General features: G+C 62.8%; 1 protein-coding gene across 1 annotated transcript in view; it reads right to left on the bottom strand.

Annotated features, from left to right (window-relative positions):
* Nucleotides 1-14,829, bottom strand: part of Adamts13 (ADAM metallopeptidase with thrombospondin type 1 motif 13) — a 31,538-nt gene extending 16,709 nt beyond the window's left edge. Inside the window, 17 exon segments of the mRNA XM_048348825.1 lie at nt 469-549; nt 1,904-2,022; nt 2,274-2,445; nt 2,870-2,996; nt 4,830-4,893; nt 5,005-5,156; nt 5,664-5,768; nt 5,934-6,068; nt 6,070-6,253; nt 6,733-6,879; nt 6,997-7,121; nt 7,328-7,411; nt 8,124-8,239; nt 11,795-11,867; nt 12,530-12,693; nt 13,893-14,051; nt 14,757-14,829. Of these exon segments, the coding sequence (XP_048204782.1) occupies nt 469-549; nt 1,904-2,022; nt 2,274-2,445; nt 2,870-2,996; nt 4,830-4,893; nt 5,005-5,156; nt 5,664-5,768; nt 5,934-6,068; nt 6,070-6,253; nt 6,733-6,879; nt 6,997-7,121; nt 7,328-7,411; nt 8,124-8,239; nt 11,795-11,867; nt 12,530-12,693; nt 13,893-14,051; nt 14,757-14,829 (2,080 nt within the window).
* Nucleotides 14,830-15,333: the final 504 nt, after the last annotated feature.

The following is a 15,333-nucleotide window of genomic DNA, read 5'->3' as shown; positions in this document are numbered from 1 at the left end:
CAAGAGAGAGTAGAAGAAACATGAGAACTTACAGGTATAGAAGAAACTTCCTGAAAAGAGTCTCAGGAGAACAACAGCTAGGAGAGAGACTTGACAAGTAGGACTAGATTAAAATTAAAAGTTTCTGAGCCAGGTGCTGATGGCTTGCACCTGCAATCCTAGCTACTGAGGAGGCTGAGATCTGAGGATAGCCACTCAAAGCCAGCCCAGGCAGGAAAGTCTGTGAGACTCTTACCTCCAATGAACCACCAGAAAGCCGGAAGTGACTCTGTGGCTCAAGTGGTAGAGCGCTAGCCTTGAGCTACAGAGCTGAGGGACAGCGCCCAGGCCCAGAGTTCCAGCCCCATAGCCAAAAAACAAACAAAACCCCTCTGGGCTGACTGGGTAGTTGGGAGGGGTCAGAGGCGAGGGCATGCTGGGGACAGATGTGGGGCTAAGTGCTGGAGGGGGTCCCCAGGTCAAACTCACCCAAGTGTGTGAAGAGAGGCCTGCGGTTGACGACGTGCAGCCGGGTGACATTGGGCGTGACCGTCAGGAACGTGACGTACTCTAGGGAGAAGCAGAGCAGCTGGGCTGGGGGGGGGGGCAGCTGGGCATCACAGGCCCTTACACCACAGTCACAGGGAGCCCATCCCAATCCCAGCTGAGCGGAGAGAAGCAGACAGTGCCACGGGCAGCCACCAGCCGGAAGACGGCCTGCGAGGGCAGTGCCCTGACCCGGAGCCAGGAGCCAGGATCGGGCCTGAGGTATGCGGGCAGCGGGCACAGTAGTGGCAGGCAGGGCTGCAGGCCTCCACCAACCATGGAACACTGACCCTGGCATATGACTTTCAACGTGTGTACGTGTGTGTGTGTGTGTGTGTGTGTGTGAGTGTGTGTGCTCCCGTGCACATGCGCCTGAACCCATTCTAGGATTTGAACTCAAGGCTTGGGCACTGTCCTTGAGCTTCTCTATTCAAGGACAGTACTCTACCACTTGAGCTACAACGCCACTTCCAACTTTTTGGTGGTTAATTGGAGAAAGAGTCTCACGGAGCCAGATGGCTCACGCCTGTCATCCCAGCTACCCAGGAGGCTGAGATCTGAGGATCACGGTTCAAGGCCAGCTCAGGCAGGAAGGGTCATGAGACTTTTATCTCCAGCTAACCACTAGAAAACTGGAAGTGGTGCTGTGGCTCAAGTGGCAGAGCGCTAGCGTTGAGCTGAAGAGCTCGGGGACAGCACCCAGGCCCAGAGTTCAAGCCCCAAGACAAAAAAAAAAAAAAAAAAGTCCCATGGACTTTCCTGCCTGGCTGGCTTTGAACCACAATCCTTAGATCTCAGCCGCTTGAGTAGCTAAGATGATAGCCATAAGCCACCAGCGCCTGGATTCGACTTCTTTTTTAAATAGGCCAAAGTCAAGAATGCCCTGCTGTCTACAGTGTCCTTTCTGTCCATGGTGTCCCTCTGACTACGGCAGCCCTGCTGTCTACAGTGTCCTTTCTGTCCATGGTGTCCCTCTGACTACGGCAGCCCTGCTGTCTACAGTGTCCTTTCTGTCCATGGTGTCCCTCTGACTACGGCAGCCCTGCTGTCTACAGTGTCCTTTCTGTCCATGGTGTCCCTCTGACTACGGCAGCCCTGCTGTCTACAGTGTCCTTTCTGACTACGGCGGCCCTGCTGTCCACGGCGGCCCTGCTGCTGGGGTTTCCTGGTGGAGGAAGGAGGAGGCTGCCTAGCTGCACAGGGAGCGCGCTGCGGCGTGCCCAGCCTGAGCCCGCACCGTCACGGCCTGAGCGCGTTCTAGAGCCGCTCACGCTGGGGAAGGATGGACTGAGACTGTCTGGGTGAGCGTCAGGCCCTGGGCCCCGGGCAGCCTGTGCCAGGCTCCAGGCCCCGGGCTCCCCTGGAGGGCAGCTCCTACCTCCGGCTCTCCCGGCTGTGAAGGAGCCGTTCCGCGGGCTGCACGTGCTGTTGTCCCCTCCGCACACCTGGCACGCGTCCCACACCCGCGGGGAGTCCATCCTGCCATCGCAGCCAAACCTGTGGCACAGGCTGACGTCACCGGAGGTGACGGTCCGTCCGCCCCCCCCCCCCCCCGCAGCTCCTGCCGTCCGCAGAGGGGGAGAGCGTCCGGGCTTCCAGGCCTTGCCCTAGCTCCGGGCACGGACTGTCACCTGGGCTGGTTCTGGTTCCAGTCCATTTCCAGGCCGCAGGACGCGCCCCCCCCCGCCCCCCCGAGTCACCCACCTCGCCCTCCCCTCAGGAGCTGAGGACAGGCAGGCCTCGGGGACACAAGGGCTGGGCAGGTGCCTACCCTGCAGCTGCCGGACACGCAGAGGCTCAGCGTCCCGTCCTCCCGAGCGCCGCCCGGCACACACCGAGTCCCGTCCAGGAACCGGTCTCCACGCCTCGCCATGAAGCTCTCACCAAGCGCCCGGCACATGTGGCCGCAGAGAGCGTCCCCTGGAGGACACCGGCGTGGGGAGACGGGCCCGGCGGGCAGCGCGGAGCTGGGAAGCCCCCTCTGGAGCCTTCGGCGGCCACTCGGCCCGGCAAGGCCCACGTGGCCCCCCCTCCCGCCAGCCCCACTAGCCGCGCCCTTTACACGTCTCTCCAATCAGAATCCCGTACTCCGTTTGGAAATCACAAGTGCGTGGCATTTCCCCTGCGTGATGTCCCCGAACCCTTCTAGCCACACCAAGAGGAGACGCTCAAGTGGCCTGTATTTCCAGCGGGAAAACGGGGACTCGGAGATGAACCTCAACTGCTTATCTCCTGGGGAGGCCAGGCGGGTCCCACAGCCGGCGAGACTGCGGGACAGGGCCAGCCAGGCCTCAGGACTGGCCAGCCGGGCAGCTCCAGGGCCCCGGGGTGCTCCTCAGCCTACCTTGGCTGTACTGAGCGGCCGCTCCCCAGTGGTAGAAGTTGGGGCTGTCCTGGGAGAGGCTCAGCGGCCGGTCGTCTGTCTGCGCGCACTGTTCCGACATGAACCCCAGCTGGGTCTTCTCACAAGCCTGCTCAGAGGAGGCAGAGGACGGGCACCGGCGGGGTCCTTGTCCGTGGGAGCCCATGCGCACCCCGGGAACAGAGGCAGCCTGTGGGGGTGACCCAGCCCCGGGCGGTGCCTCTCTCTAGTCTGAGGATTGGGGGACGGGGGAGAGGGCAAGCGAGCATCTGGCTCGCTCTGCTCACGGAAGAAGGTGTAAAGGACAAAGAGCCGCATCAGGAAGAAAGTGGCAGGGAGGCGCCCTGCTCTCGGGACCTCGGGAGAGAGGCGAACCTGTTTATTCAGTTCGTGGGTGCATCGGGTGGGGGCACCCTAATTAGCCAACTAATTAGGAAACCGCAGGCTGGACACACAGGGCTCCACCCCCGGAACCCCGGCCGCCAGCAGCATTTCACACATTTCTGCTCCGGAGAGAAAGGAATCTATCTAAATTGATGTGCACCGGCCCCCAGTGGGCTGCCGCCCCGTGCCCAAGTGAAGCCCCTCCTCTGGGGGTCTGGAGAGGCCCCGGTGCCGGGAGGAACAGGCTCGCGCAGAACGCCAGAGAGCAGGGCCAGACCCAAGCCCCGGGGGTCCGAAGCAGAGGAAGGTGGTAACCGGATGTTGGAGGACACGTTCGCCATCTCACACCCAGCGGCACGATGGGAACTGGAGAATGGACGGCTCAGGGGTGGGGGAGACGGGGAAACCTGAAGCCTCCCACATTGCGACGGGAGCGCAACATGGCTGCGGAAAACGGTGGGGAAAGTCCCCAAAAGTGAAACACAAGCCAGCGCCGGTGGCTCACGCCTGCATTCCCAGCTCCTGAGCAAGCTGAGATCTGAGGACCGTGTAAAACCAGAGCCGGGAGAAAAGTCTGTGAGACTCTTCCCCCACCAATTAGCCAGCAAAAAGCCAGAAATGGAACTGCGGCTCAAGTGGTAGAATGCCAGCCTTGAGCGGAAAAAGCTGAGTGGAAGCTCCAGGCCCTGAGTTCAAGTTCCAGTTCAGACATGCACACACACACACACACACACACACACACACACACACACACTAAACACAGCCAGGGCCCACACCTGCCATCCCAGCCACAAGAGACACACAGGTAGGAAGATCTTGGTTCAGGCTGGGCTAGGCAAAAAGCATGAGCCTCTCTGGAAAACAAAGAAAGGACAAAGAACTGGAGGTATGGATCAAAGAAGAAAGCACCTGCCTGGCAGGTATGGGGCCCCCCTGAGTTCAAACCCTGGGAAGCCCAAATCCAACAGCATTCTCGTGTGCGCCTTTCAGCCTTTCCATGCGAGGCCCCTCCAAAGGTCACGTGGAAACTCCATCTGCCAGCTGAGAGGTGACGACACCTCTCATTCATTCAGGAATGGGCCGGCACCCTCAGGCAAGGCGGGGCGCCTCGGCGTCCCCTCCGCCCTGCGGGGGGCCGGGATCCTCTCCCCTGGAGGACCGAGCCACAGGCCACCCACCACCTGGGAAGCGGAGAGCAGCCCTCACCGGGTACCGCGCCCGCCAGGCCTGGAACCGGGACCTCCCGGCACTTCCGTCATTTACCAACAGACCGAATCAGCCGGCCGGCCGGCTGGGAGGACAGACGACAGAAGGACTCCAAAAGACACGGGCGCAAGGGCGTCCACCCTGGCTATGCGGGGGCTGGGCCCTGACAGTGCTGGGCCAAGTGAATCCAGCCAGGCACCAGAGGGCCCAACAGGCGATCCACAGAGGCAGGGAGGAGACCAGGGGAGGGAGAGCGGAGACCGCGTGCTGGTGTGGCTCTCGTCCCTGGGGCGGGGGGCGGAGGGGGGAGGCGGGGGCCACAGCTTGACCCCCGTGGCGGTCTTCTACCTACCTGGGTGTTGCACATCTCCGCCTGGAGGTCAGCTCCGACACACGCACGCCCCCCGAAGGCCGGTCTGGAAATGGCCGTCAGGGGTGAGATCCCTGACAGGACACCCCTCCTCCCCAGGGCGCGTCTGTCCCCCTCCCCAGGGCCCTGCCCCCCCCCTCGCCGCCCCGCCCCGTACCTGGGGTTGTTGCACCGCCGCCTCCTGATGACCACGCCCCCTCCGCACGAGCGCGAGCAAGGACCGCCGGGACCCCAGCCGGACCAGCGCCCGTGCACCGCCGCCACGGGCCCCAGCTCCGCCAGCGAGCGGCAGCGGCCCTTGGAGCACCACTGCAAGGCGGGTGTGGCTAGTCTCCCGCCCACCCCCCCCCCGTGGGGACCCCCACAGGGACGGACCCCCCCCCAGCCCACGGGGGCCCCACGCGCTCCGTGGCGCGCATGGAAATGTGGGTATTGCAAACCTGGAAGGCCTTCCAGGCCTTCGGAGGGCTGAGGGGAGCCCTGCCCTCCCCCCAGACCCCGCCGGACCCTCCCTCGGCTCTCGGCCCCTTGGCGCTCAGCCTCCGCCCGGGGCTGCCCCGGGAGAGCACACACACACATGCACGCACAAGCTCCACCTGTCACACTTTTTTTCTTTTCTTTTGCCAGTCCTGGGGCTTGGACTCAGGGCCTGAGCACCGTCCCTGGCTTCTTTTTGCTCAAGGCCAGCACTCTGCCACTTGAGCCACAGCGCCACTTCCGGCTTTTTCTGTGTATGTGGTGCTGAGGAATCGAACCCGGGGCTTCCTGCGCGCTAGGCCACCTTCCCAGCCCCCACCTGTCACTCTCTGGTCTAACCTTCTCCATCCCACAGGCCGTCCCGTCCAGGAGAGGGACGAGGAGGCGACGGCAGCTACTGGGGTCCAGGGGGTCCGTGTGGCAGGAGAGAGCCTGGCACGCATCCTGAGAGGGGAGACGGGCGGCCACTCAGACGGCGGGACACACGCGCACGCGCCGGCCCCTGCCGGGCCCTTGGCCCTCCCTCTGCGGGGCGGCGGGGGCTGCGGGGGGCCCCCGGGGAGGTGGGCTGGCGGGGCAGCGTGGGGGGGGCGTGGGGCTGCCACTCACCAAGCCCTCCCTGGCGAAGGTGCAGGCCGCAGCCCGGGGGCCAAAGGCGGCGCGGCAGTGCTGGTCCGCGTCGTAGTAGAGGCCGGGCCGTGCGTCCTGGGGGAAGCCCGCGGGAAGCCCCCCAGGTGGCGATGAGGGGCGGGGCCGGAGGGGCGTGGCCGCGGGATGGGGGTGGGTACCTCGGCAGTTGCCGCAGCTGCTGGCGGCTGCAGGGAGACCACCCCGGGCCCCCGCCAGCCGACACGGCGCCATCGGACGCCATGACGTGGCCGCGGGGCGGGCAGCCGCTGCCCTCGGTGCCATCGTGCTGCAGGCCGACGCTGCGGGCACAGGGCAGCCCTGAGCGCAGCCGGCGGGACGGGCACCGCCGCAAGGCCTCCTCCCGGGCTCCACCCAGCGAGGGCGAGTTGTCAGGCTGACCCCTGACCCTGCTAGCCGCTCAACACACAGACAAGGTATGGGGCAACCTTGCCTCAGTTTCCCAGCACGGAGGCTCCTGACTCTTGGCTAATATAATAACAAAGGCTTGAAAAACTACTACGCAAGCCAGCCGAATCCATGGTGGTGCGCTGGGGTGGGGGTGCCCCAAAGGTGCTGCTGTGGGGGTCCAGGGCGGGGACCTGCAGTCTGTGGCTTTCAATCATTCGGTAATCAAGAAGCATTAGAGCCCCAACTTGCCCCTCCCGCTCCGTTCAAGGGGACCACTCTTCTGGGAGGTTCCACGAGACCCAGCGCCTCTGCCAACACCCCCCCCTCCGCCCTGGGACCCTGGGGGGGGCCGCTGGTGGGGGCCACACACCTGTGCCCAATCTCATGGGCGATGGTGACCCCTAGGTTGAACCCGGTGTCCTTGGTGATGAGGCAGCTCCAGGAGGGGGAGCAGATGCCCCCGAGCTGGGTGACCCCCCGAACCTGCCGGTTACCATCAGGCAATTCCAGGTCAAACCTTAGCAAGGGAAAAGAATCACTGGGGCGGCTCCGGGCTTGCCGGCTTCCCCGCGCCCCAAGCCGGAGGCCGAGGGCCGCCCTCCCTGGAAGGGGCATGCTGGGGGGGGGCCACTACCGGGTGACGTAGAGGACCAGGTCGGCGTGCCCGGGCGCCGCGTCCTCCGCGGGGTTCACCGTCTGGCTCCACTCACAGACGCTCCGCAGGGACGCGCTGATGTCGGCCGTGATATTTGGAGCATCCTGAGAGATCAGCCACAGAGTCCGCATTGGCCCACCCGACCGCGTCCTCCTGACGGCACCCCAGCTTTCCCCCCAGGAGTGCTGAGTGCCGGGGGGCTGGGCTGGGAGGCCTGCGGTCACCAAGACCTGCAGGCACTGTAGGTGAGGACTGGAGGGGCACCGCTCACCTTCCGCACACGCGCGCACACACACACACACACACACACCGTGGGCTCCGTGAGGATCATGAGCTTCACCAGGTGCACGCGGAACTGAGCCCCCAGGCTTGGGTCCCTCAGAAGTTCCGACCCCTGCAGAAAGCAAAGGGTGCAGAGAGTCGCGCTATGGGCAGAGCCGGCCCAGGAAGATGGCTGGAAACCCCATCCACAAGAGCAGGTCGGGGAGGCTGACTGCTAGCTCCCCGGCTCCGCCGAGATGGACAGGATGAAGGTCCCACGGGTGCGTCTATCCGAGCCAGCTTTCCTCTGCGGCCCTCAGGGGCTGGCGACAGGTGTGAGCCGGCGGGGCCTTCGGGCCTTGCTCTGCTCTGCGCCAGTGCGGTATGGGATGGGGGGCCGGCAGAGGGCGGCCGTGGCGAAGGCGGGGCTGAGCCGGCAGCCTGGACGCCTCCCTGGCGCAACGGGCACTGGGGAAGAGCGGGCTTGAGGGGAGCTTCAGGCACCGATCAAAGGAGGAAGGGCAGCAGGGTGCGCCGGGGCGCCGACGGGATACCCAGAACTCGCTCGCCTGTGCTACAGAAGAGGGGTGGGGGAGAAAGAAAAGGCCCTCCCCACCCGCAGACCCTGAGCCCCCGGCCGGACCCAGAATCAAGTCTCTACCCACGTTCAACACACAGAGCTCCAATGCACTGACATGTGCTCGCGGTCCTGGATGAGGAGCCCTGAATCCGGAGGCTCCTGAGGAGAGCCGCCCTCCCCCCCCCACCCCCCACCCCCCACCTCACGAGAGCCCCCGAGCCCCTCCCTTCTGGTGCGGGCCGGGGCCAGCCCCACCCGCACTCACGATGTTGAGATTCGTCAGCACACAGCGCTCCGTGTCCTCCCCGAGAGCCCGGTAGACATCAGGGCCCACGGCCACCAGCAGCTCCAGGTGCAGAATGTCCCCAGGGGATGGGAGACCTGGGGAGACAGGAAAAGGCTGAAGGTGAAAGTTCTAGAAGCAAGGGAGACTTGGAAGAGCAGGGAAAGGCTGAAGGGGGTGCTCAAGAGTAACAGACAGAGGTGGCTGGCTGGTCCTGAGAGAAGGGGCCTTCAGAAGTCCAGACGCCACCTCCCAGTGCCAGTGTCTCACAGTCCAGATGCCACATCCCGGCGCCGGTGGCTCGGCCTGGAACCCTAGCTACGCACGAGGCTGAGATCTGAAAGGCACACCAAAAAGCCGGAGGCGGAGTATGGCTCAAGTGGTAGAGAGCCGGTCTTGAGTGAAAAAGCTAAGTAAGGGTCAGTGCCTGGGTCCCAAGTTCAAGCCTCAGTACTGGCACAAAAAATAAAAGAAAATGGAGAAGAAGAAGGAGAAGGAGAAGAAAAGGAAGAGGAAGAGGAGAGGGAGGAGGAAAAAGAAGAAGAGGAGGAAGAGGAAAAGGAGGAGGAAGAGGAGGAGGAGGAGGAGGAGGAGGAGGAAGAGGAGGAGGAGGAGGAGGAGGAGGAGGAGGAGGAGGAGGAGGAGGAGGAGGAGGAGGAGGGAGAAGCCCGGAGGAGGCGTAGGAGAAGGAAAAGGAGCAGCAGGAGGAGGCGTAAGTCACCCCGAGGGTCCAATTTCCACTGGTGACTGGGGGCCCTGGGTGTCCATCTTGCATCAGGAAAGCCCCCAGTTGCCCCTAGGGCAAGCCGTGCTCCACTGCCTCCATCCTCCTCCACGCACAGATTGTACAACTGAGTCAGCCCAAGATGGCAGACAAAGCCCAGGACAGCAGCCTCCTCCCGCCTGGGTGCAGGGGGCAGAGTGCACCTGCCGGGCTGCACAGCCGCCGCCGCAGCTGTGCCCAGGAGCTGCTCTTCAGGCCTGGGGTCGCCATGTCCAGTGAGCCACCCAGTTCCCATCTGCAACAAGGGGAGCGTCCGAAGCCCGGTCAGGCCAGGGCCACCAGGGCGGGAGACCATCCCTGGGTGTGCTGTGTCATCGGGAGGGGCTGCTCATAGCAGCAGGTGTACTGGAAGTGGACAGTCTACAGCCTCTGTCAGTAGCCACGTGTCCCCTGGGCACCCCAGACCCTGGGCCGGGGAGTCTGTGGACCGGGCACTGCTCCATCGAGGCAGCCAGGCCACGTCGCTAGGTTGGCGCTGTCTGACATCGCCGTGGCTCAGGCCACAGGCCCCGCATCCCAGGAGCCCGTCGCCATGGCAACCAAAGGGCTCCGGGTGATGGGACTTTCGGGCTCACGACGCCCAAGGCAGAGGCCGCGTGGCTGTCACTCAGGTGCAGACACAGGGTGGAGGCGCAGAGGATCCACGCCTCAGCTCAGGGTCTTTCCTTCCTGGGGACCCCGGGCAGTGAGGCTGCACCCCGCGGTGCCGCTTGCTGACTGGGCGGCTGCAGGCTCTGTTAGCTGGCTTTCCGGGCAGCTGAGGGGAGGCCAGAGCGGGCGGTGACCCGGGCCACTGTGCCCCCCCCCCCCCCGTGGGCTCGGGGGGCGCATCTGTCCGCCCGTCCAGCAGTGCAGGGCGGACCCCGCAGCAGGCGGAGGGAGCGGTTCACCACACGCTCGCTGGAGGAGGATGGATGGAGCCAGGGGGCCCAGCTCAGGCCGGAAGGAGGAGGCGGAGAGCAGCCCCACACCCCGCAGGGTGGTTCCCCATGCCGATCCTCTCGCAAATGCAGGTGACTGGAGCCACCGTGGGAACTGGGGCACTGTGGGGGGCAGTAGGCGCCTAACTCCCCCTGCTCCGCCCCTCCCACGCCCGGGGGCGCGCTCTTCGATAAGGTGTTGGATGGAGCCCTTCGTGGAGGCTCAAGCCAGTACCTGAGAGCCCTGAGCTCACTCGGGAGGAAGAGATTAGAAGGATCAGGTCACGGCTTAAGGCCAGCCTAGGTGAAAAGCTCTCCAGACTCGCCCACATCTCGATCGAGAGCAGCCAGTGGTTCACAGGTGCAATCTCAGCAGTAGAGAGGCCACGGGAGGGAGGATCACTGTGCGAGGCCGCGCTCTGCCCACCCCTCTCCCTCCCCACCCCTCTCCCCACCGCCCCCCACACACAGTTAAAATTTGAGACCCTACTTTAAGAATAATGGGAAAAGCTGAATTCGGTGGCTCACACCCGCAATCCTAGCTGCTCAGAGGCTGAAATCTGAGGATCGCCTCCTGAAGCCAGCCTGGGCTGCAAAGTCTCTAAGCTGTAGCTCCAGGTAGTCCAGGTGCTGAATCCAAGCCCTAGGACCTACACAAATAAATACGTAAACAAGAGCTGGAGGTGTGACTTAAGTAGTAGAACACTTGCTCAACAAGCATGAGTTTTTTTGTTTTTTTTTTTTTTGTTTTTTTGGCCAGTCGTGGGCCTTGGACTCAGAGGGCCTGAGCACTGTCCCTGGCTTCTTCCCGCTCAAGGCTAGCACTCTGCCACTTGAGCCACAGCGCCGCTTCTGGCCATTTTCTGTATATGTGGTGCTGGGGAATCGAACCTAGGGCCTCGTGTATCCGAGGCAGGCACTCTTGCCACTAGGCTATATCCCCAGCCCCAAGCATGAGGTTTTGAGTTCAAATCCTAATACTGCCGAGAAATTCACTGGGGAAGGGCCTCAGCCTAAAAGCGGGGACTTGTGTTCAAGTCCGGCTCTTCTCCAACTGAGAGCCTGTGGACAATGATCCACCCCCACCCCCAAGCAGTGCTGGGGGGCCTGGGGCCCAGCCTTCTGCCCCAGCTTTGACCCCAGCAGTTCCCCCCGCCCCAGCCCGGGCTCTGGCCAGTGCCTGGCCCGGAACACACAGAAGCTGCCCTGTGCTCAGTGCCCACTAATTCTCCCCACCCTGAATATTAGCCCACCTGTTCCTGATGTGTGTGTGTGTGTGTGTGTGTGCGCACGCGTGTGCCGGTCCTGGGGCTTGAACTCAGGGACTGCGCACTGTCCCTGAACCTCTATGCTCATTTGCGCCACAGCGCCACTCCTGATCTGCCCAGGCTGACTTTGAGCTGATCCTCAGATCTCAACCTCCAGAGTAGCCAGAATTACAGGCACGAGCCCAGCTCCCACCAAACTCTTCATCAAAGTCATCCACCGCCCTGCTGGAAAAGGGGGCTGGCGTCCTGAGACAACACCCATAAGTCACCGGAAAGCCTTCCCATAGAACATATACTGGCTTGGGGGGGGGGAGTATGACACCCACACACCTTGTTCCCTGCAAGAGGAATGAACATGATTATCTACGGTCAGAAACCGTTAGGTTCCTGAAAATCAGCCAGCCTGGCAGACGGAGGGAAGGGGAGGAAGAAAGGGCTGATTAGTGGCTGTTTCTTCGGTCTCCTTAACAGAAGCCCGAGGTCAGAGTGCAGGGTCAGTCAGAGCACCCCGACCAGCTCTTATCATGTTGGCAGGAAGTGGGGAAGCCAATTAGTAGGATCACACAGCCTCTCTGACCTCCATCCAGAGCCACCCCAATCCAAACTCCGGACTCAGTGGGGTGTCCTGCCTTTGAACGCTTCGGTTGCCACTTCTCCTTAAGGAAATGTCACCGGCCATACCTGCAAAGGCTGCGTTGGGGTCGGGGCCAAAGTACGAAGATACCTCCTGGGGCTCCAGAGGCTGAAAAAAATCCTGCGAGACAAAAAGAGATGGGGAGCCAGGCGCGGGTGGCTCCCACCTCTGATCCTGGCTGGTCGGGAGGCTGAGATCTGAGGATCCTAGGTCAAAGGTGGTGTGGAAGGTTCTTGAAACTCATCTCCAATTCGCTAGCAAAACGCTGGAAGTGGAGGTGTGGCTCAAGTCCGTGAGGCTCTCATCTCTACGACACTACCAACAAACAAACGGAAGTGGAGCTGTGTGGCCTTTTATTTTGTCAGTCGTGGGGCTTGAACTCTGGGCCTGGGCTCTGTCCCTGAGCTCTTTAGCTCAAAGGCTAGCGCTCTGCCACTTGAGCCACACGGAGCTGTGGCTTAAGGGGTAGAGCGCTAGCCTTAAGCAAAAAGGTCAGGGACAGAGCCCAGGACTTGAGTTCTGTACACACACACACACACACACACACACACACACACACACACACACGATGAGGGAATGAAGGGGAAAGGAGACAAGAAGACCAAGGAGGAGAGTGTAAAACTGAGCCAGGAGAGGACAAACCAAGAGAGAAAGGACAGCAAGGGGAGACGGAGGAGAGAAGCTCTCACGAGCAAGCATGGTTCAAGGCCCTCTGGCCCCTAGGACTGTGTGGGAGCACTCCCCTCCGGGTGACCCCAACACAGCGCCCATCCCCGGCCTACCTGCTGGAAATCAGAGAGCCCCCAGCAGCCCAGGACAAAGAAAGCACCGGTAAGAAAACCCCGAATGCCGGCTGCGTGGCGAGGGAGCCCTGTCCCACGGGGCGGAAGCTGGCTCATCCCGCGGGAAGCCAGGAGTCGGTGGCAGGAGAGCCACTGGACACCCCCTGGGAACGGGACGGGCGTGGGTTGTGACGAGCAGGCTGCTGCCTGCTGGGGCAGGCTATCAGGCAGTGTTTACTCTGGGGAGCCCCGAAGTTCCTCCCACTGGGATCTGGGCCTGACTCTTGGATGGTCCCCAGGGCAGAGCACCCCCAACCTGTCCTGCCCTGGGAGAACCCCTAAGCTGTGACCCTCCTGAGCGGCGTCTGGCCCTGCAGTCCAGCCTGGAAGGAGGGAGCGCCGGCTGGGTCGCTGGAGTTGGTGCAGAACGACAGGCCCGGGGTGGCTCTCAAGGTCTCCGGTCCCCCAACCAACCAACAAGGCGCCATGCCAAGCCAGGCACCCGTGGCTCTGGCCTGTAAACCTCGCTACTCAGGAGGCTGAGATCTGAGGACTGAGGTTGGAAGCCGGTTGGTGAGACGTATCGGCAAGCCGGACGTGGGGGAGTGGTTCAAAGCGGTAGCACCAGAGGCTAAGGGACAGTGCCCTGGCCCTGAGTTCAGTACGGGAGCCAAGATGCTTGTGCCAAAGTCCTCCCAGGCTGCCTCGGACCCCCCCTGGCTTCCCAGGCACCCCCCCCCCGTCTCTCTGCCCCAGACTCTGTCCAGGGCAGATTCCACATTCCTCCAACCCCCTCCCCATTCTTCCCACCCTGCTTCTCCACCTGGTCCCCCCGGAACAGGCCAGGGGGCCACAGTTCCGCAGTTGTCCTCACAAGCCACCCGTCAATGCCACTGCTGGCATTGACTGGAAGAGTCTCACACCCACGCCACACCACTTTGGACACCCACGGTTCACCCCGTCAAAGCCCCTGTGCTAAAGGTGTGGTCCCCAGCCTAGGGCGCTACCGGGGAGGGGGATATTAGGAGATGAGGCCCAGTGGGAGGAAGCTAAGTTGTTGGAGGCGTGGCCTTGGAGGGGAGGCCCTGACACCTGGCTCCTCCCTCCCGTTCTCCCATGGTGCTGTGCTGCTCCCCCCCAGCCCCCCCCCCCCCCCCGCACCTGGAGAGAAGACTCCAAACCCGACGGCCAGAGGGAGCCTTTCCTCCCGATAAGCGGATGGTGTCAGGGATCATGTCACAGCTTCGGAAAGCTGACACACACACACACACACACACACACACACACACACACACACACACCGGCGGACCACCAGCACCACCACAGGCCTCGGCGAGGCTGCCCCGCCCTGGGCTGGGCCCGCCTGCTTCCCGGTCCTCCACCTCCTCAAGCCTCCGCTCCTCCGCCCTTCTCTCCGCCTCCCGCAGCTTCGTTTCTGCACCTGACCATGTGCGGCCATTCACTGCAGACTCAGCCCGGCGACACACGTTCCGCCGAGCCTTTGAAATGGCCCGGGCAGCTCCTACCAGTTCCCAACGCCAGGAAAACGGCCATGGCCCGACTGCGTGGCTGCGCCTTTTTCTTCTTCTTTTCTTTTCTTTTGTGCTGGTACTGGAGGTTGAACTCAGGACCTCACATTCTTCTTTTCTTTTTTTGTCAGTCACGGGGCCTGGGCCCTGTCCCCGAGCTCTTCAGCTCAAGGCTGGCGCTCTACCACTTGAGCCGCAGCGCCCCTTCCGGTTTTCGGGTGGTTCATTGGAGATAGGAGTCTCGTGGACTTTGCTGCCCGGGCTGGCTTTGAACCGAGATCCTCCGATCTCAGCCTCCTGAGTGGCTGGGAGCCTGGCGGCTGTGGCTTCTTGAAGTTTGGATTCTGGGGAAGATACTCAGGCCTTTCCAGGCCTGGGCACCGCACAGCGGGGCCAGGTGGGGAACGTGCCAACCATGTGCCCTGGGGAGAGGGAGCTGGGTCGCGGAGGGAGGCCGGGGGAGGCGGGCAGTCCGGAGGCGTGGGGGCCCTGGTAACGGCCCCTGCCCGCAAGCACAGTCTGTGGTGCCCTCTGCCTGTAGGAACAGTGTGCCCAGGGCTCGCTCCTTTCCTTCTTCCACTTCTGACGGCTCAGGACATGGCTGAGAAAGTCCCCGAATCCCCGAAGCCTCACCCAGGTCCCGCTCTCTCGGGGCGAACTCTCCAGGGGCTCAGGGCGTGGTGCCCTCGCCTCCTGACCTCCGGGAAGGAGCCCAAAGCTCCTCCCCTGGGGGCTCTCCTGGTAGCCCAGCCCCGACGCTGGTGGCTGCATCTGCTACCCTAGCTACTCAAGAGTCTGAGAGCTGAGGATTCTAGTTCAAAGCCAGAATGAACAGGAAAGTTCCTGAGACTCCCATCTCTAGCTAGCAAAATGATGCAGGTAGAGGTGTGGCTCAAGTGGTAGAACACCAATCTTGAGTGGAAAAGCTTAGGGACAGTGCCCAGGTCCTAGTTCAAGCCCAAGTACTAGCGTGCGCGTGCACACACACACGCGCGCACACACACACAGTGTGGCAAGTCCTGAGCCCTGGCCTTGGCTTTTCTCTCTTCAGTAATCTGTTCCTATCATTTCCGGTGGTCTCCACGTCTGTTTAGTGTGAGGCACACAACCCTGTGACGTGGTCCCCGGTGTGACCTTCCAGTCTGGGTCCTCACGTGGTCCGTGCGTGCCACACTGTCCCGTGACCACTTCCCCGTGGGACAGTTGGAAATGGTCTGCCTGATTCACCAACCCCGACAGGCAGGCCCGGACCGTGAGCCACCGTCTGCCCCCACA

The sequence above is a fragment of the Perognathus longimembris genome, chromosome 1 (assembly GCF_023159225.1).
Source record: "Perognathus longimembris pacificus isolate PPM17 chromosome 1, ASM2315922v1, whole genome shotgun sequence".
Classification (NCBI taxonomy): Eukaryota; Metazoa; Chordata; class Mammalia; order Rodentia; family Heteromyidae; genus Perognathus; species Perognathus longimembris.
This window is presented reverse-complemented; position numbering and strand designations above follow the sequence as displayed.